At 36.9% G+C, this 23708-nt stretch overlaps 1 protein-coding gene across 2 annotated transcripts; it reads right to left on the reverse strand.

Moving 5' to 3' along the window:
- Positions 1 to 79: 79 nt before the first annotated feature.
- LOC104230215 (protein NARROW LEAF 1-like) lies at positions 80 to 9280 on the reverse strand. Of its 2 annotated transcripts, none has more exons than XM_009782955.2 (7): positions 8972 to 9280; positions 8526 to 8585; positions 7876 to 8372; positions 7398 to 7541; positions 1991 to 2231; positions 1379 to 1879; positions 80 to 1254 (listed from the first exon to the last, which is right to left on the reverse strand). In XM_009782955.2, exons 3-7 carry the CDS (start codon positions 8353 to 8355, stop codon positions 854 to 856), a joined length of 1767 nt encoding a protein of 588 aa, XP_009781257.1. In that variant the 5' UTR covers positions 8356 to 8372; positions 8526 to 8585; positions 8972 to 9280; the 3' UTR covers positions 80 to 853. The 2 variants fall into 2 exon arrangements, with proteins under 2 accessions (XP_009781257.1, XP_009781256.1); XM_009782954.2 differs by having other exon boundaries at positions 7876 to 8427.
- Positions 9281 to 23708: the final 14428 nt, after the last annotated feature.

Consider the following 23708-nt stretch of genomic DNA (forward strand, 5'->3'; position numbering starts at 1 on the left):
ATATTAGTTGCTCCAACTAATTCTTAATAGTACGTATCAATTGTTAAACTAAAGAATTTCATCAATGCATAGCGCTATGCAACAGCTAATACTACTAATGATTTCAATTAAAAAAAAATTCACTTACAAACTTAACAGTGCAAACATTTTACAAGGGCATTTTCCTCTGTACCACAGCAATGAAGCCACTGAAAGTTGCTATGCTAATCAAAATAATGACCTTTAAAGAACAGTTTTAAACATGAATTTGGGGAACAATCCAAACCGACGCGAACAAGGGCCTTTTGCGAATGACATTCCCCGTGGCTGTGTGAACTCAAAACTCATAGTACTGTTTTTGTTGAATAGAGCAGCAGAGATTCATATACATGCTGAATAATTGCAGTTACTCAAAATACCTTTTTGTATTACTTCCCTGGAAAGTTGCACGTTCTCTGATCTTTCTTGTTGAGCAAAAGAGATGGATACAAATGGCTAAACTACGATGGCAGTTCATCATAGAACAGTTCTGGGGCTTCCTCCACTTCATAGATTTTGTATGACAGCTTCACAGAAATGATACAACCAGATACTAAATAGGTGCAGTTCTCTTCTAAACACATTTCTTACATATTGTACAGCTTAATATCTAACCTATAGATGTAGCTTCATGAATTAAAAGTGAAAAAGAATAATACTCATATCGGTGGGAGGCTTAAATTTCTCCTAGGAGCTCAAAAACATCGAAGTACGCACAGTTCAGTGCATGGGCACTACTGATATAAATTTGCAACTCAGCCTCCCGAAGACAAATGAAGCATATAAAATGAGGCGATTCACCTTTATTTTGGCTGCTCATATGGCGAACTGAGCCTCAAGACTGTTTCCTTCTCTTTTGTTCACGCTCCCCTAACTGCAAAGAAACATACATCTCTTCATCCGACCCACCTATCACCGAGAGTCTTTTCAATTCCCCATTTCCAGGTTGAATCTTCTGGCATACTAGCGAAGTACCTGAGACACCTGGGATAAACTGATGCTCAACTCTAGGAGTTACTTTAGTTCCACCCCGAATGTGAAACTCTTGATGCCCAAGTAGTGGAGTTATTCCTTGGTCGGACTCATCATCAACAGGATCTTGTCGGATGTTTAAATTAATTGGCTCAAAGATCTCTTCAGTATTATCTTTCAATTGTATCCGCTCAGCTGGTGACGACTCTCCAACAGCAGAACCAATACCCGCAGCTGATGCATTTCTTTGCTCTTGCAGTGCAGCTAATTTAGAGAAAGTTAATAGATACGCACGCAGAGACTATAGAGAAGAAATAATAAAAATGACACAGAAGAAGGAAATTTGAAGGCAAAAATTTTGATATCCAAGATTCTGAGAAATACCAACCTCGAAGACTCTCATTGGTTGTAATGATATCGAGTTCAAGAAGATCAAGGAGACGCCCCAAGTCAACCCCACTAGTCCAATTCTCAGGAGGTTGGCCAACTTTCAATTTTAAACGACCTCGATTGGCAGTCCCACCCCAAATTATTCCAATAGGTCGTGGCTTCTCCCCATTTGGACTAGTCAAGAGAATGAGGCTACCACTGTCACCTTCAAGATCAAAAGTCTGCTGGTTCTCACCAACAACTAGAAAATCTGTAAAGAAACAAATTCCTTTTTCATCATTATACTCCAGGGCATAGGCCATAATGTTCCCAGTGGTTAGACCGGAGCTCCTTCCAACTTTCACCACTTGCCTACCAATGACGCTACAAACAGGAGACTGTAGGTCTATTTTATTGACATCACCTATCTCTCCTATTCCTTTCACAGATGTCGTTACATTCAACATGTCGAAATCTTCTGCAAATGGAATAAATGCTCCATCAGCTCGAACAAATGTTTCTGCAATATTCACAATGAGAACACATGGGTGTCAGGACCCAATTCGAAACACTACTATTATTCTCAAAGTAAACAATACAACAAAGTACAAACTGACATTTTTCACATTACCTGGGTTTGTACCAGCAAATATGTCATACCAAAGATCATCGGTAATGAAGGATGTAGCCCTCTCCACAGCACCTAAATACACCCCAGGCCCCAGGCTAGGTGGCAGGGGATGAAACATTTTCTGACTTGGAAAATCCAAGTCAACTGCAACATGACGATTTGTAAGGAAACCGACCTGCCTGTTTCCAGTCCGACTTTTAACAATTGCTCCCAAGGTTCCATACGTTTCCTGACTAGCAACCTAAGACAGATGAAAGAGAAAAGGTTGCTTCAGAATACAATGTTATGTGAAGCCAAATCAATTAAGACAATAAATCTGCATGATCAAGAAAGGTAACTATTCCATCTATCTTAGTTTCCTTTTTGGGTTGTTCAACATGGGCTTGGTGTCAACATTCTTAAAGAGAATTTTTTTTTCTTAACGATGAATTAACTTTTAAAAATTATAACTAACTTCAGAAGTTACACTGGTCCCACTGTTAAGTTTATGAAATCTCTAAATCAATAAAAGTACCTCTATTACCAGCTCGAGCACCCATTCTCTTCAAATTACTTGCAATTTTAACTCTACTAACAAAATTTAGGTCCATTCTAAACAGGGGAAAAAATAGGACAAAGAAAGTACAAGATTTAGTGCTGTAATACTGAGTCTGACAAAAGACAGTAGAGGCGTATTAGTATTTTTGAAGTTAAAAAGTTATTTAAGCGTAAGGGAGGAAACTGCAAACTTCAAGAATATTTTTAAAGTCAAATCAATCACTTTCACAGTAGGCTGACATCAAATCCACTTTTTGCCTCTAAATCACAAAAATGACTAGGATTAGATATGCAAGGAAAAGAGGATTAGAAGTACAAAAATAGCATACGTTGGTGAGGCTAGAAAAGCAATCCATTTCAGATCAATCAACCGAGAAACCATTTAACCATTTGTCCACATTGCATAATTATCTTTTTATTATTATGTCTAACACTAAAATATAAAAAAACAGATAGAGATCCTACATTCAAATCCCCCTGCCACCCATGAAGAAAATATTTCACGTGATAGGTCCAAGAAATAGAAATAGGTTTGCGGTGAAGAGACATGTTATAGAAACAAGTGAATACACGCCTAAGTGTTTTTTGACTGGGCAATGAAGTTTAAGAACTTTAAAAAAAAAAACTTAGACGTGTATGGCAAATACACTCAAAGTACCAAAATTACCCTGGTGGTGAGAGCTCCACATGCCTTTATTTTTTCTTTCCTCATAAAAGAATGAACTTTTATACTAAGTGGGTCCCAACAAGTCTATTTCATTAAGGGTAAAAAGGATGATAACATTAGATTATTTCCAAAAATAGAAAGATGTCATTCTTTTTGGGACATACTACAACGGAAAATATGTCACATAAAATGGGACAGGGGAGTAATGAAGATCGAATCCGCAATGACAGTATGTTAGTCCCGAAAGCCTCTTGATAGTTAACAACCTTAATTCGAAGAGCAGTAACTCTTTGTCTCTTAGCCTTAGATGTCCAGTATGAAAGCCATGCCAATGAGAAAAGTGATTAAAGTCAGATTAGAAGCGAGAAATGCAGAGTAGAGATGTTTGAATTCAAATAAAAATGATTTTTGTCTGAGCTGCATTATTTCTTCCCTACTTCAGCAGAATGGGCTAGCTCATATTCTTTCAAATTGTTCCCCTTTTTCTCCTGGTGTTTGATCATATTTTTTGTTATTAACCCGTTGGAAGGTGGAAAAAAGTCCTCGGAATTGACCCAATTATAGCCCAACTTGATATATGTGAAAACTAAGTCAAATTGGTCTTGATCTTTACCACCCTAGGTGAATGAACAGTTGAAGTCAACGTTTTCATCGGTGCTATTGTTCTTCATCTATTGCATCGGCCATGGTTTATGTCTCCCACCTTTTTGTTTATTTCTGTGTGCTCCATCTCTAGGATTTGTTATGAGTTCAATTCATTTCTGCGGTAAAATCCCAGTAAGGAATAAGAATAATGCCCAGCTTCAATCAGAAAAGCAGATCGATATCCAAGTAGCCTCTAAAGCATTGCCTATTTGTCAAAACATATTAAGACACCACGGATGAATTGGTGATCCCACCAGACTCACCACCAATACATTGTATTTCTTCTCATAGTGCAGCAACCAGCTTTAAATGACAATCAGTTAAGCATTGAATAGGTGTTACCTATATGCAAGTGACATATCTTGCACACACGACTAGCTTCCTTTTGACCCAAAAAAACTGCGCAGAGCATTGCCAAATTAGGCCACCTTCCGCCATTACCCTCAAAGCTCTCATAGCCAAGTTGGTGATTACTCCCATCGACCTTGTTTGGCAGTTGAAATGTCGCACCAAACAAGTGTTGAGGAACTCCTTCCTCTTGTCCGCTCCTCCACTACCCAGATTGAACATCCTTTAGTTCCCTACTATGCTACTCCAGAAAATCACATATGGCGTGAAGGAGAGCCAAGGTACTACGTCCTTATACGACTTAAAGCTCTTCATCTTCTAGTCATTTGAAGAGATTTGATTTCTTGAACTCTAGTCGGCATTCTAGAAAGGAGATTCTCACTCTAGAATAGTTCTACGCTTTTATTTCATGTTGAGTCAGGAATTTAAATACACATAATTCTTGATTCAACCACCTTATCAAAAAAAAAAATTGATTCGATAAAGATAACTCTTCTTAATGAAGATAGAATGAAATTATCTCAAAACATTTAGATAATAACCAAATACACATGAATGTCCAGATTCATGAATTAAAAGATCTTCTATCTTGTATCAATGCCATCCCTTAGAAACAAGGTAACCAAAAGAGTCTTCTAAATATGCTTCCAACTGTATAAGAAAAGCACAAAAAAAAAACGAACAAACAAATAGGTGGAAGAAACAGGGTTCTCGTTCTGATTGACATGAGAAAACTCGAAAAAATAGTTCCTCAAAAGGTCGAGCATAGAATAAATAATATTTGCCTACTTTACATGTTAATATCTCAATTTGACAAAACTCATTTGGACAGTCTCTTTATTATGTAAATATTTGTATACTGCTCATTAGGAAACCATTATTTAATGTTTTGAAATTTGATGATTACAGCATAGTCGAGTCCTATACATATTATAGGTCTGCTAAACCACCGGATGAGGAGATTGTGCCCACCTAAAGAAGGGGGAGAGGATGTTGCAGGGGCACTTGACGTTTTAAAAAAATGAGGTGTCATAGCAGTCTTAAGATGGTGCTGTAAGGTGATGGATACTGGATAGACTATAGAGAAATCTAGAAATTTATGGTAGCTGGTGCTCTCCTATGTAGGTAGTGCCAGAAGAAAGTGACGAAACGGATCAGATAGATTGACTCAAAAGGCCAGCAGTTAGTGTTACAGCAATTGATGCTCGCAGTTCATGAAGGTTTTGGAAGATTCATATTGAATGTGTTATATTGGTAGAGTAATTGTATCGAGCACCAGTTTGTCGATACAAATAGTATATTCCTGAACTATAGAGACAAGGATATCCTGTGATTGATGCCCTTGATACGATACTTACACTTTCAGAGATGTGATTTTACTTACATAGTTATGTCATTGATGGATTTCACGTTAACAGAATAGATCAATCCCCTCCATTACTTAGTTTCTTCATGTTGATAAATATAGGATCTACTGGAGCTATTACTAATAACTACATTTTGTGCTACAACACTCCCCATGTGATAGAAAAGGATCCGAAGATCCTGAGCCGCTCTTACCAGGGATCAGAAATCCCGAGTTTGTCTAAGATTAGCAAGAAAATTTCCCATGGCTAATCACCTTATATTTATAAAACCATGATTGGTTTTTGAAACCAATCATTTACATAAATCATGAAAACACTATTTATTTTCTTTTTGCATCAAAAATATCCAAGTGAAAGCCGCTTTTCTGAGTTATGCATATACCAACTCCCATAATTTACTTTCTCGTTTGCTAATTGTTTTTTTCTTCTTCGTCCTTTTTTTGAGAATGAAAAAAAAAGGACCAAGAAGGAATTCTCACTAGATTAGTCATTAGTGATAAGACAAAATGTCTACCACGTTCTCATTATCAGACTAGCACACCTAGCAATATCATTTTACTCTAATGGGTGTAGCGGAAATCAAGTCCACCCCAATGGGATAAAGACTTGCATAAAAGGAAAATTGCATCATAACCAACAATGAATGGATGCATAAGATAAACCACGGACATATCCTTAGAAAAACATCCAAACTCAGGAATGGGATAAGGTGGAGACCTTCAGAAGGTTTACAACGTTGACATTGTAAAGGGCAGTGACAGGACGTTGTGGAGAGGTTCCGCAGTGGAATGTTTTTCAAGGAGATCATATTACAAATGTCTGGATACAAGTTAGGAAACTCTATAGGAGTGTATTTGTGGAATAAGGCTCCAAAAAGTAGCTTTCTTGGTAAGATGTGCCGCACGGAATGTTATCATGCGGCACACGTTACCAAGAAAAAAAAAGAGATGCTACTCTAACAGCACATAATTTGAAGAGAAACGGCTGTCTAAAGGTGAATTGGTGTTGCATGTGCAAAAGGAACAGGAAGGACATGAATCATCAGCTCCTTTGTTGCGCATTTGCAGTAGCTATAGAGTTCAGTGTATTCCTTGAGTTCTTACTTCTCGCCAAGATCAGCGGAGGAGACCATAGTAACATGGAGATTGAAAAAAATAGGGAAATAGATGAGGAAGTTCTGGCGACTAGTCTGCTTATGCATTCTTTGGACGAACTGGCGAATAGAAACAGAGATGAATATTTGATGAAGTTGAGAAATCAACAGAGTTTTTTTTTTTTTTGGATGAAGTAATGGGACTTCATTAAAAAGCATCAAGAAGATGCATAGTGAAAATTGCATCTGCCTATTTACAACAGTTTACACTACAACTAAGGGAAATCATCATAGAGGACTAAGAATCTAATATTTCACCTTAACTTTTGGTGTAAAGAAAACGTCCCCAAGGTGGTTGGGTTGATTTTCTGGAAGCTCAGTGCTTTCTTTTTTTGAAAAAATGGAAACTGGTTTTACATAAGGTATACTCATACATACAAACAGTTACCTGCTGAAAGCTGTAGTTGCTAGAGTTTTTTCCCTTTTTACTTCCTTAATGCCAGAAAACCCAAAATAAGGATGTACATGAAACCTCATTTAATTAGAAGTTGTCGACAGCTTGAATTCTAAGGCTGAATCGCATTTCCCAGGAGTTCAAGACCCTCGGCCTGGCAACTCATAATTTTCCCTTTCTGGGAGATCAGTGCTAAGCACTTGTAATTTTTTGACCATCTTGATACATAGTAATGTAAGGACATTCTCATTTATCAATATATATATACTTTTTCATAACCAAGAAGAGTCAATTACCTGGGAACCAGAACCAATGCATGGATCACTTCCCCGCAAACCATCAACAAGTTCAGTATATAGCTGTTCCTTTGGAGTTGCTGCCGGTGCACCAAAGTATGAGAACTCCACAACATCAACATCACACCAAACTCCACCAGGTCCCTGCCCAATTACAAAAGATTCATCAAGCCCAAAAGTATTGGCAGTACAGTAAGATGTCTGAAAAGGTCAATGAATCAAAGTTGGCCCCGACACCATCATTATCAAAAGAACAAAAAAAAGTTAAATGAATCTGCAGATCTTCTCCACATTGAGACGCAGGACTTTTAACTGCTAGGTGAAATTCGTTTACTATTTAACCATGTTCTTATGAAGAACAAGGACAGATAATGAGAAAAATTGATAGGAAACCTTAATTCATGAGGGCCACCTAAGCAATATAATTATTACATTACAACTACCAAATGCAAGTACAGGAGTTCCAACAAGATTAAACCTCGAGAAAAGCTGGTAGACATTGGACAAGGCTGAGCCATTGCCTGTGAACTTTTCTGGCAACAAAGACAAGAATAGCTGGTATGTCTGTCAAAGCACCTCGCCGGATACGAAATCCAATTGCCGTACCAAGACTAAAGCGGCGCAGGTTTTTGCTATGGAATGCCCTAATGGTCATAACTTCGAGCAATGTCGTGGCTTGCTGTCCCGTGGGAAGCCGCCCCAGGGTTTCAGGTAGAACCCCCTTCTGAAGGTTACCAAAGTAATTGGCGCGGTTCTCAGCTGCATCCAAGTGGCTAGGCCATGAGAAGTAGGCAGCATTGCTCTCAGAGAGCTGACAACCTGATGCAAAGCCTTGCAGTGGTGGTGGACTTGACAAAGGCAGGTTTATATGGTTACAACAGTTCCTCTCCAAATCCAGGGCTGACTCCTCTGATTTCTCGGATCCAGAGTGATTGAATCTTAAATCCAGTCTATCCATCGTTTTAACTTTCCTGTCTGATAATTCATTAAAACATCTGCTTAGCTGCAAAAGCTCCCCCTAAGATTCAACCTTGAAAGGAAAAGTTCTATATGAAGTACTAGTTCCATTGGTTCGACTAAGCAAAAAACATAAATTAAATACCAGCATAATAACATAATTAACCTTACCAAATCCATACCGAGGCACCTGATAACATTGTACAAATCAAAGCAATCAATAAACTGCACCTGGAATTTACATTAACATGAACAAACATTAGCAAGAACAGAAAGAGAAAAAATGCTAAGAATATTCCAAAACCAAGAGAAAAACAACTTGTGCATTTCAAGATTAAAAAAATCAGAAACCAACAAGCAACTTTGTAAGCAATGGGTCAAAATGCACCCTTTATTTGCTCTCACCTCAGTATGTAACACAATAACTAAAGCTAGCACCGAATAATAAATACAGAAAAGAACATCTCTTGCACACATAAAAAGATAAAACAAGTCCACACAGTTCAAGAAAGTCAATATTGAGCAAGAGAGGTCAAGTGATAGAATTTAAGCAAAACCCATGTGAAGAAAACATATAAAGATTGAAACTTTACAATCAAATTGAAAAGAAACCTGACCTATCAGCAACAATGGAGTGAGTTCACTGAAAAATCCCCGGAAAAAAAGATATTTTGATGCCCTAAAGACTTGAAGAACAAGTCCACCTCTTCACCTCCACACTCATCCAAGAAAATAGTTTGCCTCAATTGAATAAGCCCATTATATGCTTAGTCGTCTGCAGTAGAATCACAATCCAAATGCTCTATTTGTCCTTGCCTTGTGCTTGTGCGCGCGTGCCTATCAGTCTTTCTCTGTGTGTGTGTGTGTGTGTGTGTGTGTGTGAATGAGAGAGAGGTGTCAGAAAAAGAAAAAGAAGAAAGAGGAAACAGTCCAAAACAAAGAGATTTTATTATTATTTTGAGAAAATGGAATTAGTTTAACTAATACTATCACAGGGTCAAAAGAAATTTACACTACCAGGATATGTATAAATAATCTTGTTTATATTTATAACACTAACAAAAATTAAAACAAATTATCTACTAAAAAGATAAAGCGTGTAATAATAGTAAAATTTAAATGGAAAAAAGGTATTACCAAATGTATTTAACAAGAATATAATACAAAATAATAATTCAATAAAATCTCACGAGTGAAGTCTGAAGAGGGTAGACATTCTTTATCTTATACGGATAAAAAAAAATTGTTTTCTATAGACTCTTGGCACTAGAAAAAATACAAAACGAAGCGATAGTAATACAATCACTAACAACAACATGAAAGAAGGCATAGGATATAATGATGCAACCGAAAAAGAAAAAAAACTAGTACTATTTGTTAATGTGATAAAAGGAAAAGGAAAATCTAAAAGAAATAACAAAGGAGAAGTTACTTTCACGAATTAAAGAAAACGGAGACTATCAGGCGTATTTTTTCTTTCTTTCTTTTTTTAGCAAGTGTATCTAGTAATAGTATGTATTTGATGCAAAAAGTACCTATTGTTAATTAGTAGTTATTTTTTAAAAACCATTTTCTATTTTCTTCTGCCCTTTTTGCTGTCATTGTCATTCTTTCTTTTCCTTTTCGTTCTACCCTTTTGATTTTTTGTTGCCACTCATCATTTGAATGATCACTACACTACACTGCATTCACTGGAAAAGGGCAGAAAAGAGTGCAAAATAATTATTATCAAAAGTTTAAATTTTATTCTTCTTAATAGTAAAAAATTCTAGTACTTTTTTTAAGAGTAAATTTCATGGGTGTCATTTAACTTTGTGTTAATTACATAAAAGTTACTTTTTTGTTACGTAAAAATCATTTAACTTTGTGTTCGTTACTCAAAAGTCATTTTTCTAAGTGGGTATTATTTATTAAATTAATGGGTATAACTTGGCTGATAAATCAATGAGCTTTGATTTTTTAAATTAAGTATGCTTAAGAACGTGGACTTGAGATTTGTTCACGGTAATGTTATTGACAAATTTAATAATGCTACTTATATATCTTGAAAATTAATATTAAGAAAAAAATTAAATGTACGAATATATTATAAAATAATAAATAAAATAATATTAAGTTATTTTAATTACAAGTAAAATACTTGGATAAAAGTGTTTTATCTGCTCATTATATAGCATATAATATAAAAGATATTACATAAATGGGAGGATTTATAATGTCAATGGCATAATAGACTTTTCAGGTGAAAGTTTTGTAAAATATGGTCAAATTGATAATCGTGAGGCCATCTCCAACCCTTGCCTCCATTTTTTCCTCCAAAATGCATTAAACTCCAAAATTGAGTGAAGTTACGCCAACCATTACTCTATTTTTCACTCTAAAAAAGAATATTTTATTTTATATTCTTCTCTCTCTTCAATATTATATTATTATCTTTTAGCAACATTTAATATTTTATATTTGCACCATTCATTTTTTGAGATGATTATATATTTTTTGTACCATTATAACTTATAACAAAATTAATTTACAATTTTACATAAAAATAATAAATGCATGAAAATTAATTTATCAAAATTATATGCCAAAATTAAGATGTAAAATTAACATTATAAAGATATTACATAAACATAATTAGGTATATATAAAGAGATAAATTAAAAGAGTTAAATAATAAAAATAATAATAAAATAAACATGAATAATAATGGAGGAGATGAATAGTGTCACTCCATATTTGGAGGAACACTATCCATCCCCTATTTTGCGGGCAAAATGAGAGAGCATTGGAGCTCCATTATGACACCCGAAATGGAGGAGGGTTGGAGATGCTCTGATAACTAGAGTATAGTAAAATGATTTTTGTGTAACAAAAGAAAGAAAAGTTAGTTTTGGGTAATAAACACAAAGTTGAATGACTTTTACATAACAAAAGAAAAAAAAACTTTTGGGTAATGAACACAAAGTTGAATGACCACCCATGAAATTTACTCATTTTTTAATACAGGTTAAGCTTCTCTCTTTGTGCAGATGATTTTGTTATTAATGTTAGATTTAAGTTCTATTTCCAACGAAAAACTTAAATTTTCCAAGCAGTGGATTACCCTTTTGCAAGATTTATATCTGTTGTTAGGGCGGAACCAAAAGTCGATGTACGAATTTGGTCAAACCTAATAATTTTAGTCCGAAATTTTTATTTGTATTAATAAATTCATCAAATATATATAAAATTTGAATTTATAACCAGTTACTATAACTCGATGTTATTATCCTAAAATTCATCAAAAAATTTATTTGTATTAAAATTTGTATATGGCCAGTAAAAGAAAGAACGAAGAGAATATAATTTCTTGGATACCATAGTATTAATTTTTTGTGGGGTGAAATTAGGGTCCCATCCTTATTTGCTCCCCAAAAGTTGCACACTCACTCGTCTAATAATTCAATTTCCCACTTATCAATAAGGGAAAGGAATGGGTAGGGGTCTGGTTTTGTACTCTAAATTACTAAAAATATTTTTCTTTTAGTATATTATTAGTATGATTCTTTTTTGCTTCTATCTAGTGACAAGATATTCATCATTCAACCATTGCAATTTTTTTTGGTCTTTTCATGAAAAGGGCAAAAGATCATGACATTTTGTTTGAGGATCCAAAAGTGTTGAATTAATTATTTTATTTCGCACTACCTTTTTTTGTACTAAATGTAACATATTGTAACAAAGAAAAACTACAAACTATTATAAAAATTAATTTATTAAACTGTTACTCCTTCATCACAAGAATAAGGATCCAGTTTTGGTCCCACGAAATATTTGGATGAAATTAGATATGAATAAATTTGGTCATTTGAAAATTATATTCAAGAATAGAATTTAATTTTTTTTTTTTATCTCTCGAATCCTTGGTATATAGTCTCCATTTTTTTTTATCTCAATAGGCAATAGCATATTAATGAACACTAATCAGACAAAAATATCGCACTTTTTATCTTTTTCACCCTCTTTTAGTACACTTTCTTCTCCCTCACGTACACGTGTCCATGATATGCTACATCCATTATAGCCCTTTACGAAGCCTATTCCCAATTGCTGCTGGTAGACCAACCTTTTTTTGACAAAATATTTCAATTTCTAGAAGTTAATAATAAAATCTCTCTCCCTGTCAAGCAGCTGTCACTATCTTTTCATTATCTGCTCATTTTTTATCACTTTCACTTCTTTATGTACCTTTCAATTATCAAATCATTATCACTCTACTCCTCCAAATTAAAATACTTGTTTATTATGCCCCATAAAGTTTTCATATTTTTATATCATTTGATTCATCTTTCATCATGATCTCGCAATAGTTGCCAAAGAAAGATCAAAAGCAATGTTTCCACAAATTGAATTGTTTCCATTTATTATAAGCTATCTTTTGGTTTTATAGTCTAAGAATTTTAATTTTTAATTCCATCAAATTGTGATATGGTGAGGTCATCCAACGACCATATTATTTTATTTGATTTTCTTTCTTTCTTTATTTTTATCTGGCGAAAATTCAATGACGACTTTGATGAAAAGGTATAGAAGAAGTCTTTCCCCTACTAAACAATGAGTAATTTGGGGGGAAAAATAAAAATATTGCCTTGACCACGCAACCTAGGGCGTGTTTTTACTTGGGATTCAATTATTATTATCAATTAGAAGATAACAAGTAAAATAAAATAAGTCTAGGTGATATCTATACTGTGTTTCTTTTCTATTCAATATTATTTCTTTCAATGTCGAAGGTTGGTCTAGGCTGAAATATGTCTATTTATCATTAATCAGAATTTTGAGTTTGAGTCCTGTAAATGAAATTATCTTTACTAGAGAACACTTTACTCTGAAAATATAATTCCTAATGCAAATCCTAATTAATCGGACCAAAATTAATACCGAGTACTGGATGGAACCAAAGAAAAACTATTACTCCTTTATATCTTAGTGGAACGAGCAAAGTGAATTCTTGCTTGTTAAACTTGAGTTGCAATTGGTGAAGTCGAATTCCCAGCATCATTTGTTATTGAAACTAACTTTAAGTATAGCTCTTTTCTAATTTAGTTATGCAACTTCTTCTTGTTAACCAAATTGTATTGCTATAAAATAAATAAACTTTCGGATAAGCAGAAACAGAAATTTAGCAGAACTAGAACGTCAAAATAAATTCTGAAAACAGTATAGGAATAAATCGAGCCAACTGAATACAGTGTGTCTTTAAGGAAATTATTCCCCTCAAGTACCCGAGGTTCTGGAATATATCCTCCCAGGATAGAACGATTTAACTCACCAGCATATTAGTACCAAAAACTCTGGTAATTGGCGAACCACTCAATGGTCGTAAAACACACTGGAAAATATTGTACAGAAGAAGAAGATAATCAAAAAATTTCGTAAGTAAAAATTCTGGGATTGAAGGAATATTTATAGCCAATTTGGCACTCTTTCTGAAAAGGTTTGTAACCTTTCGGAAAAGCCATAACTGTTGGAACAGGTGGGGATAAATTACGTTGGGAAAGAAAATGGACCGGATCAAACCGGGTCGCGAGTCATGGGTTATTCCGGATTGAATTTTTGTTAATTAATTTAATTAAATAATTGAAAAGAATTTTGTCTAAAAATATTAATCAATTAACCGATCTTTAACCAAATCTGAATCCGAATCCGAATCACCGAAGCCAAGCGAGCGACGACGACGGCGCGAGACTTGCCTTCTTCTTAACTCTTTATGAGCTAAAAGATGAGCTTCTATATTGGAAATGTTGGTTTATGTTTAGTTAACAATGGCATGCTGAAAATGTTGGTTTATGTTTAGTCAACAATGGCATACCAATTGGAAGAGTTGGTGGAAAGAGTTGGTGTGGATGCTAGGAGGAAGCTTCCTCCTTTGATGTCACCCATGACATCAAGAGGAGGTAGTTTTATGTCACCAATGACATCAAGAGGAGGTCTTTACCTCTATAAATAGATGCACTCCTTCACTTGTAGAAATCATCCCAAAATAATACAATACATTGTAGTGAGTAGAGAGTTAAGAGAGAAATTCTCTTAAGTGTAATTGGGAAATCTCCCCTTCCTTTGTTAATATTAAAAGGGCAATTGTTCTCTGGTGGACGTAGGATTATTTTGATCCGAACCACGTTAAATCTTGTGTTCTTTCTTTTACGTTTCCGCTAACAATTGGTATCAGAGCGACAGGATTCTTTAACGATCCAAGGAGAAAGAACAAGCAAATATGAGTTCCATGAAGTTTGAAATTGATAGATTCAATGGACGCAACAACTTCAATATCTGGAAGATCCAGATGATGGCGTTACTGCGGAGGGAAGGTTCAATCCATGCTATTGACGGAAAGTATCCTACGGATATATCAGCTCCCGACAAGGAGAAGATTGAAGGGGATGCATTGAGTGCAATCCAACTATCCCTTGCACCTAACGTGCTTTGTGAAGTGAGTACGGGTACCGAAGAGACGGCCAAACAGTTGTGGGAAAAGCTAGAAGGGCTATACCAAGACCGATCAGTGACAACAAGAATGTTGTTACAACGGCGTCTTCACACATTTAAGATGGGGTCAGGTACTTCGTTACAAGATCATTTAGATGCGTTTAATAAACTTGTCATGGACTTACAGATTGCAGGAATTAAAAGGGAGGAGGAGACGCTTGCATGTGCTTTGCTATTTTCATTGACTTCAGGATATCGTGATATTGAGAATTCAATGATGTATAGCAAGGAGCCTATCAAGCTTGAGCAAGTGCGGCAGGCACTTAACTCTAGTGATGTGCGGAGGCACATTGAAGGAGATAGAGATGACCAGGCAAGTGGCCTCTTTGTAAGAGGCCGGACTAGCCAACAGGGAAAGACCAAATCAAAGCACAGATCAAAGTCTCGTGTGAACAAGAAGAATACAGAGTGTTGGGGTTGTGGCAAGAAGGGGCACTTTGAACGAGATTGCCCAATGTCAAAGTCCAAGGAAAAGGCGAGTGCATCTACAGTTGAACAGGTACATAATTTTGATAATGATTATGTACTAACAACATCGTGTAATAATAATAGTAGTTATGAAAACAAATGGGTGTTAGACTCTGCTTGTACTCTGCATATGACGTTCCGAAAAGACTGGTTTAGCAGCTACGAGAAAAGTGGAGGAACCGTAGTAATGGGCAATAATGCAACTTGTGCAATAGTTGGCATTGGCTCAGTTCGGGTTCGCTGCCATGATGGAATCGTGAGGACTATTACACAAGTCCGTCATGTTCCTGATCTGAAGAAGAATTTGATCTCCTTGGGTACTCTGGATGAACAAGGCTACAGGTACATGAGCGAAGCAGGAACTATGAAGGTGACTAAAGGTTCTTTAGTCATGCTGAAAGGCAAGCTGGAGAACGGCCTTTACACATTGGCCGGAAGCACCATTGTTGGCTCTGCAAATGCATCTACAGTGCAGTTATCTAATGATGACAAGGCAAGACTATGGCACATGAGACTGGGTCATATGAGCGCACGTGGACTGGAGATGTTGAGCAATCGTAAACTTTTGGAAGGTGAGAAGATCAGCACGCTTGACTTCTGTGAGCACTGCGTTCTAGGGAAGCAGAAGAAGGTCAGCTTCAGCACTGGCAAACACAAGACAAGAGGAGTGCTAGACTACATCCATTCAGATTTATGGGGTCCTTCTAAACTTCCATCGAAGGGCGGAAAGAGGTATCTTCTCATTTTTATTGATGATTTCTCACGAAAGGTTTGGGTGTATTTTTTGAAGGCAAAAAGTGATGCTTTTGAAGCATTTAAAGAGTGGAAGATTTTGGTTGAAAATCAAATGGAGCGGAAAATCAAGTATCTTCGCACAGACAATGGCTTGGAGTTTTGCAATGAAGAGTTTAATGAATTCTGCAAGGTTCATGGGATCTCAAGACATAGGACTGTCAGGCATACCCCACAGCAGAATGGAGTTGCCGAGAGAATGAACAGAACTCTTCTTGAAAAGGCTCGTTGTATGCTCCTACAAGCCAAAATGTCCAAAGTATTTTGGGCTGAAGCAGTTCACACTGCTGCTCATATTGTCAATCGATCTCCAGCATCGGCAATTGACTTTAAGACTCCGAATGAGGTATGGTCAGGTGAACCCTCTAACTATTCATACTTACGAGTATTTGGGTGTCCAGCTTATTATCACGTTAATGAAGGAAAGCTTGAACCAAGGGCTAAGAAGGCCATATTCGTAGGGTATGTGGATGGAGTAAAAGGGTACAAACTTTGGTGTTTGTCTTTACTCAAATTTATAGTTAGTAGAGATGTCACCTTCGATGAATCCTCTATACTTGATCCCCGTAAAGTTTCCGTGGAGTTTTCAGGAAACAAGAACAACGAGCAGGTGGAGCTTCCGGTGGAGCTTGCCAAGGAAAAGGATCAAGAGACTCAGGTTAAAGATGAGTCAGAAGATGTAGGCGTTGAAGAACTTGCTGTCAATGAACCATACACAATTGCGAAGGGGAGGGAGAAGAGGCAGACACGAGAACCGGAACGCCTTATAAATCAAGCAAACTTGATTGCATATGCGTTCGTAGCTGCACAAGAAGAGATTAAAGATCTGGAGCCCTCCTCGTATATTGAAGCAACTTCTTGCAAGGATGCCGCACAATGGCGGTTAGCCATGACTGAAGAGATGGAGTCTCTTCACAAGAATCAGACATGGGTCTTAGTGAAAAGACAAAAGGGGAAGAGGACAGTTGGATGCAAGTGGGTCTACCGAAAGAAAGAGGGAATTCCTGAAGTGGAAGATGCTAGGTTCAAGGCGAGATTGGTTGCAAAAGGTTTCAGCCAAAAGGAGGGAATTGACTACAATGAGATTTTCTCTCCGGTCGTGAAGCATAGCTCAATTCGCGTGCTACTAGCATTGGTTGCACAATTTGACTTGGAGCTTCAACAGCTTGATGTCAAAACTGCTTTCTTACACGGTGATCTAGAAGAGACAATCTATATGGATCAACCTGAAGGTTTCCTAGCTGAGGGAAAAGAAGATCACGTATGCCAACTAAAGAAGTCTTTGTATGGTTTGAAGCAATCCCCTAGACAGTGGTACAAGAGGTTTGATGCATTCATGACTACACATGAATTCTCAAGGAGTGCATTTGATAGTTGTGTGTATCACAAGAAGATGTCTGGTAACTCAATGATTTATTTACTGTTGTATGTTGATGATATGCTTATTGCTGCTAACAACATTACAGAGATAAATGCTTTGAAGAAACTATTGAGTAAGGAATTTGACATGAAGGATTTAGGAGCTGCAAAGAAAATCCTTGGTATGGAGATTTCAAGAGAAGACGATGTTGTACATCTTTCTCAGAAGAGGTATATTGAAAGGGTTCTCGAGAGATTCAATATGCAAACGTGCAAGCCTGTAAGTACACCATTAGCTCCTCATTTTAAACTTTCAGAGTCACAAATGCCTCAGTCCGAGGATGAGGTGGAGCATATGTCAAAGATTCCTTATGCCAGTGCAGTTGGTAGTATTATGTATGCTATGGTATGCACACGTCCAGATATTGCTCAATCTGTAAGTGTGGTAAGTAGATACATGTCCAACCCAGGAAAGAGGCATTGGGAAGCTGTCAAGTGGATATTGAGATATCTCAAAGGAGCTTCTGGTGTTGGTCTTACCTTTCGAAAAAGTGGTACAGGTATTTCAATTCTCGGTTATGTGGATTCTGACTATGCAGGAGATCTTGACAGAAGAAGGTCCACAACTGGATACATCTTTACCCTCGTTGGCAGTGCCGTCAGTTGGAAGTCGACTTTGCAGTCGATTGTCGCTTTGTCTACGACAGAAGCAGAATACATGGCAGCAGCGGAGGCGGTAAAGGAAGCTATCTGGTTGAAAAGTTTAGTAGCGGAATTGAGTTTGGTTCAGCTGGAATCAACTCTTAGATGTGATAGTCAGAGTGCTATTCATCTAATGAAAAATCAGAGATTTCATGAGCGCACTAAACACATTGATGTCAGATTTCATTTTATTCGAGATGTTATTGATGAGGGAACTATCAAGGTCGTGAAGGTTATCACAGACGATAATGCTGCAGACATGTTGACCAAGATAGTCCCGCTCGCTAAGTTTGCACACTGCAAGGACTTGGCGGGGGTGTGCATCAACTGATGCAACTCCGAAGAGAACAGTTGCTAGGTGGAGGTGGTATGTTCAACAATGGTTTGATTCTTCTTGTTTCTTACAACGGGGTTGCCCAGTAAGCTTAGAAGTTTTGGCCAGAGTTGTTCACACGCTCGAAACGCAAACCAAGGTGGAGATTGAAAATGTTGGTTTATGTTTAGTTAACAATGGCATGCTGAAAATGTTGGTTTATGTTTAGTCAACAATGGCATGCCAATTGGAAGAGTTGGTGGAAAGAGTTGGTGTGGATGCTAGGAGGAAGCTTCCTCCTTTGATGTCACCCATGACATCAAGAGGAGGTAGTTTGATGTCACCAATGACATCAAGAGGAGGTCTTTACCTCTATAAATAGATGCACTCCTTCACTTGTAGAAATCATCCCAAAATAATACAATACATTGTAGTGAGTAGAGAGTTAAGAGAGAAATTCTCTTAAGTGTAATTGGGAAATCTCCTCTTCCTTTGTTAATATTAAAAGGGCAATTGTTCTCTGGTGGACGTAGGATTATTTTGATCCGAACCACGTTAAATCTTGTGTTCTTTCTTTTACGTTTCTGCTAACATATATATATATATACGCAATGATTTTCTTTCCTTCTACCAATGAGGGACAAGGTGCATTAGTAAAGTGAACTAATTCAAAATTTCACTTCCCTCCATTTTTTCCCCACCATTTTTCATTCACACCAACTTTGTTATTAATAACAAAAATCCAGCAATCCCCCATATGAATGGGGAATGTCTATAAAATTAAAGGAATGTACGGATGTGTGTGTGTTTTACATGCAAGAATTAATTGCATCTGGATAAGTAGATTTTCCTTTGAACTTTCTGCAATGAACTTATATCGGATATACTCTGTCAATCGATAGATTTGATATCTTTGAACTATCGAGCTTTGTTGTATACCCAGACAACATAAGTCACATAATCAATACTTAACCATCTATGGTTCCCACGGTTGTGTTCGTTTCAGCCATGAACACCACCTGGTTTCCTGAGTGCTTAGAGAATGGGCCTTTACTTTCATTCCCTTGAAGCGACTTACACTTCACACTCACATAGGTGATTCCTAAACGTGTAATCCTAAAGACACAATATCTGGTCATACCCTGCCAGACTTAGCAAATCATTAAAAAGCTTTAAGTTTTATTGACTCATCAAAAAACCTTAATGCTTTACTTTGTTTTTGAACATTGTCTTCATCACGAGAATGGGTTGAGTTATTTGATAATGTTGAACTATCATTCATAACTTTGTTTGATCTCTTTGAACCTAGCTCTTGGGATCTCCAGTCTGCTAGGTAGAGTTACCACCGTGATGACTTGTCCTAGGCCTTAACCCCATTACCTTTGATGATCTTTCAACTGCCTCTCTAGATAGGTCTTTTATAAGTGGATCCAATATGTTATCTCTTGACTTTACGTAGTCAATTGTGATAATACCACTAGAGAGTAGTTGTCTAGCGGTATTGTATCTTCGTCGTATATGACGAGATTTTCCATTATACATAATGCTCCCTACCCTACCTATTGTCGCTTGACTATCATAATGTATACAAATAGGTGCCAAAGGTTTGGGCTAAAATGGAATATCTTCCAAGAAATTTCGAAGCCATTCAGCTGCTTCACCGGCCTTATCTAATGCTATGAATTCAGATTCCATTGTAGAACGGGCGATGCACGTTTGTTTGGATGGTTTTCAAGACACTACTCCACCCCCAATTGTGAAAACATATCCACTCGTGGATTTAACTTCAGATGATCCGGTGATCCAATTTGCATCACTATGTCCCTCGATCACGGAGGGATATTTGTTATAATGCAAAGCATAATTTTGGGTATGTTTCAGAAACCCCAAAACTCGTTTCATTGTCATCTAATGTATTTGATTGGGGTTACTTGTAAACCAACTCAGTTTGCTAATAGCACATGATATATCTTGCAGCATACAATTCATAATATACATTAAACTTCCCAATACTCTTGCATAGTCCAGTTGTGAGTCACTTTCACCTTTATTATTTTGAAGTGCATAACTCACGTCAATTGGAGTCTTGGCAATTTTGAAATCCAAATACTTGAACTTGTCAAGTACCTTTTCAATGTAGTGAGACTGTGATAATGTTAGACCTTGTGGAGTCTTGTGAATTCTGATTCCTAAGATCACATCAGCAACTCCTAAGTCTTTCATATCGAATTTGCTTGCCAACATGTGTTTTGTAGCATTTATATCTGCCATACTTTTGCTTATTATCAACATGTCATCAATATATAAACAAACAATGACTTCATGAACTAGAGTATTTTTAATGTAAATATATTTGTCACACTCGTTGATTTTAAATCCACTTACCAATATTGTTTGGTCAAATTTAGCATGCCAATGTTTGGGTGCTTATTTAAGTCCGTAAAGCGTCTTAATAAGTTTGCATAATTTCTTTTCTTTACCAAGAACCACAAAACCCTCAGGTTGTTCCATGTAAATCTCTTCCTCCAATTCTCCATTTAAGAAAGTTGTTTTAACATCCATTTGATGGATTTCAAGACCATACACGGCCTCTAGTGCCACTAACACCCTAATAGATGTTATCATTGTTACTGGCGAGTAAATGTCAAAGTAATCAAGGCCTTCCTTTTGTCTATAACCTTTGACAACAAGTCTTGCCTTATATTTTTCAATAGTGCCATTAGATTTAATTTTTCGTTTAAAGATCCATTTCGAAACCTAAAGGCTTATTTTCTGGAGGAAGATCAACCAATTCCCATGTATAGTTATCCAAAATTGATTGAATTTCACTATTGACTGTCTTTTTTCCAATACGCTGAATCAGAAGACGAAATAGCTGCTTTAAAAGTTTGAGGCTCATTTTCAAGCAAGAATGTCACAAAATCTGGTCCAAAGGAAGTAGATGTTTTTTGACGTTTACTACATCTTGGATCTTATATACTTGGAGTATTTTCCTTTGGTTCTTCCCGAGGTCATTTAGGTCTTTCACTTAACGACTCGCATTCAGTTTTATACGGGTAGATGCTTTCAAAGAATTCAACATTACCGTATTAATATGAATCTCGGGATTATCAGATTTATGAACTAAAAACCAACATGCTTTACTGTTTGTAGCATATCTAATGAAAACGCAATCTACTATTTTTGGTCCGATTTTAACTCTTTTAGGTAAAGGAACTTGTACCTTTGCTAGACACCCCCACACTTTGAAATATTTCAAGTTGGATTTTCTTCCTTTTCATTTTTCATTTGGAATAGATTGCGTTTTGTTGTGGGGTACTCTGTTGAGTATTCGATTAGCTGTAAGGATAGCTCCCCCCCCCCAAACTCTGCAGTACTTCTAAATTAATTAACTTCCGCAAGGTCTTATAATTGACATGTCCTAAACAAATATGCCATAAATCATTTGACTCCAATAAATAAGAAGAAGCTGAAATTTTATTCATACTGTCAACAACCATTACATTGAGTTTGAAAAGGCCCTCCGTGAGGTAGCAAATGCTTCTTTGACAGCACAAACATGTCGAGTGGCTCCAGAGTTAATCCACCACTCCTTCGGATTTCCAACTAGGTTTCATTCTGAAAGCATTGCACAAAGATCATCAATGTCATCATTCTTCTCTACTATGTTGGCTTGTCCCTTCTTCTTATCCTTTTTCGGGAGACGACAATCAGGGGATTTGTGACCACCTCTTCCACAAATGTAGCAGTTGCCCTTGAATTTCTTTTTGTTCTGCTCCTTAGTCTGTCCAGAAGACCTCTTCCTCTTCTTACTTTTTGGACCAGTCTCCTCAACAATATTTGCTCCCATGATCGTTTAATTTCCACGAGACTTCTTTTCGGTTGTTTTGTTATCTTCCTCAATCTTTAGACATATCACAAGATATTCCAACTTCATTTCTTTGCGCTTGTACTTAAGATAGTTCTTGAAATCTCTCCACAAAGGAGGCAATTTTTCAATCATTGCAGCCACTTAAAATGCTTCATTCACGACCATACCTTTAGCAATAAGGTCGTGAAAAATAAGTTGAAGCTCCTGAATTTGGGTTCCCACAGTTTTGCTGTCTATCATTTGTAAGCACGTAATTTTTTCTTCACGAAAGTTACTCCAAAAGAAAAAGAAAATCAAAAATATATGTTTTGTCATTGAGTGATTTTTATTTAATGTTAAATTGTGTGTTAATTGTTATAGGTGTTAACCAATATATGTGTAATTTTATTTTTAATTTTTACAATTTATTTAGGAGTTTTAGTTTAATTTTGTTAATTAAAGAAGGGAAAAGAGTTGTGGGAAAATCAGATTGGGCCCCAAAGTGAGGCCCAAAACCAGGACACAGATCCAGTCCAAACACAGGCTGCCCAGGCACGGACCCAAAACGCCGCCGCATAGGGCGTTTGATCTGAGCCATCCATCCAGTCCAATCCAACGACCCAGGACCCTTTCAGCAACCCGTTTCCAAACCCGACCCAGTAACCGGTTCAGACCGACCCCCAACCAAGGCCAAACGGTGTCATTCCATATTAAGTGAAAGATCCTGGCCATCAATCTCGATTCATCCAACGGCCAGGATCTAATCGCCCATTACATATATAAACCTAAACCTTTACCCGGCCCCCCCTATCCGAACCCCCCCCCTTCCATCGTCCTAAACACGAACCCAGACCTCCCATTCCAAACCCTAGCCGCCTCTGTGCACCTTCACCATAAAGCCGGCGGCAAGGACGCCGGTGACTGCCAAAACAACACCCCCGATACATCCAACCACCCTGAACACAAATCCACCAATCATGTACCTCGAATCACACTCCATCATCTCGAATCTTGATTTGAAGATTCGAGACCAAACCCAGATCTACACCAAACCATCCCAAATTCACCCTAGTCACTCCCCTGACATCCCTCATACCCTAATCAGCTTTGGTTCCGGTCAAATATAAGCAGAGCTCTTCGAACCCCAAATCTGAGTTCAAGAGCCCTAAAAACCAAACCTGGTTCGTGTTGAGGTAAGTTTCCGGTGTAATCTTCTTTTCTTTCCCTTTGTGTTGTGTATATGTTCGTAGATTTGTTCTGAATTTTTGATTATTTTTCTGTCAATTCCCCCCCATCTTCAAAGACCCTTTTGTTTGGTCGATTTCTTTTCTTAAGTGTTAGT

The sequence above is a fragment of the Nicotiana sylvestris genome, chromosome 2, assembly GCF_000393655.2.
Source record: "Nicotiana sylvestris chromosome 2, ASM39365v2, whole genome shotgun sequence".
NCBI classification, from domain to species: Eukaryota; Viridiplantae; Streptophyta; class Magnoliopsida; order Solanales; family Solanaceae; genus Nicotiana; species Nicotiana sylvestris.

Bases quoted from the DNA above. Each gene is read 5' to 3' on its own strand.
- LOC104230215 (XM_009782955.2), bottom strand. From the start codon at position 8,355: ATGGATAGACTGGATTTAAGATTCAATCACTCTGGATCCGAGAAATCA. The intron at 7,542-7,875 runs GTTTAATCTTGT...GTAATTGGGCAG, and splicing joins GTCTACCAGCTTTTCTCGAG to GGACCTGGTGGAGTTTGGTG. The intron at 1,880-1,990 runs GTAATGTGAAAA...TGAATATTGCAG, and splicing joins ATTTGCTGGTACAAACCCAG to AAACATTTGTTCGAGCTGAT.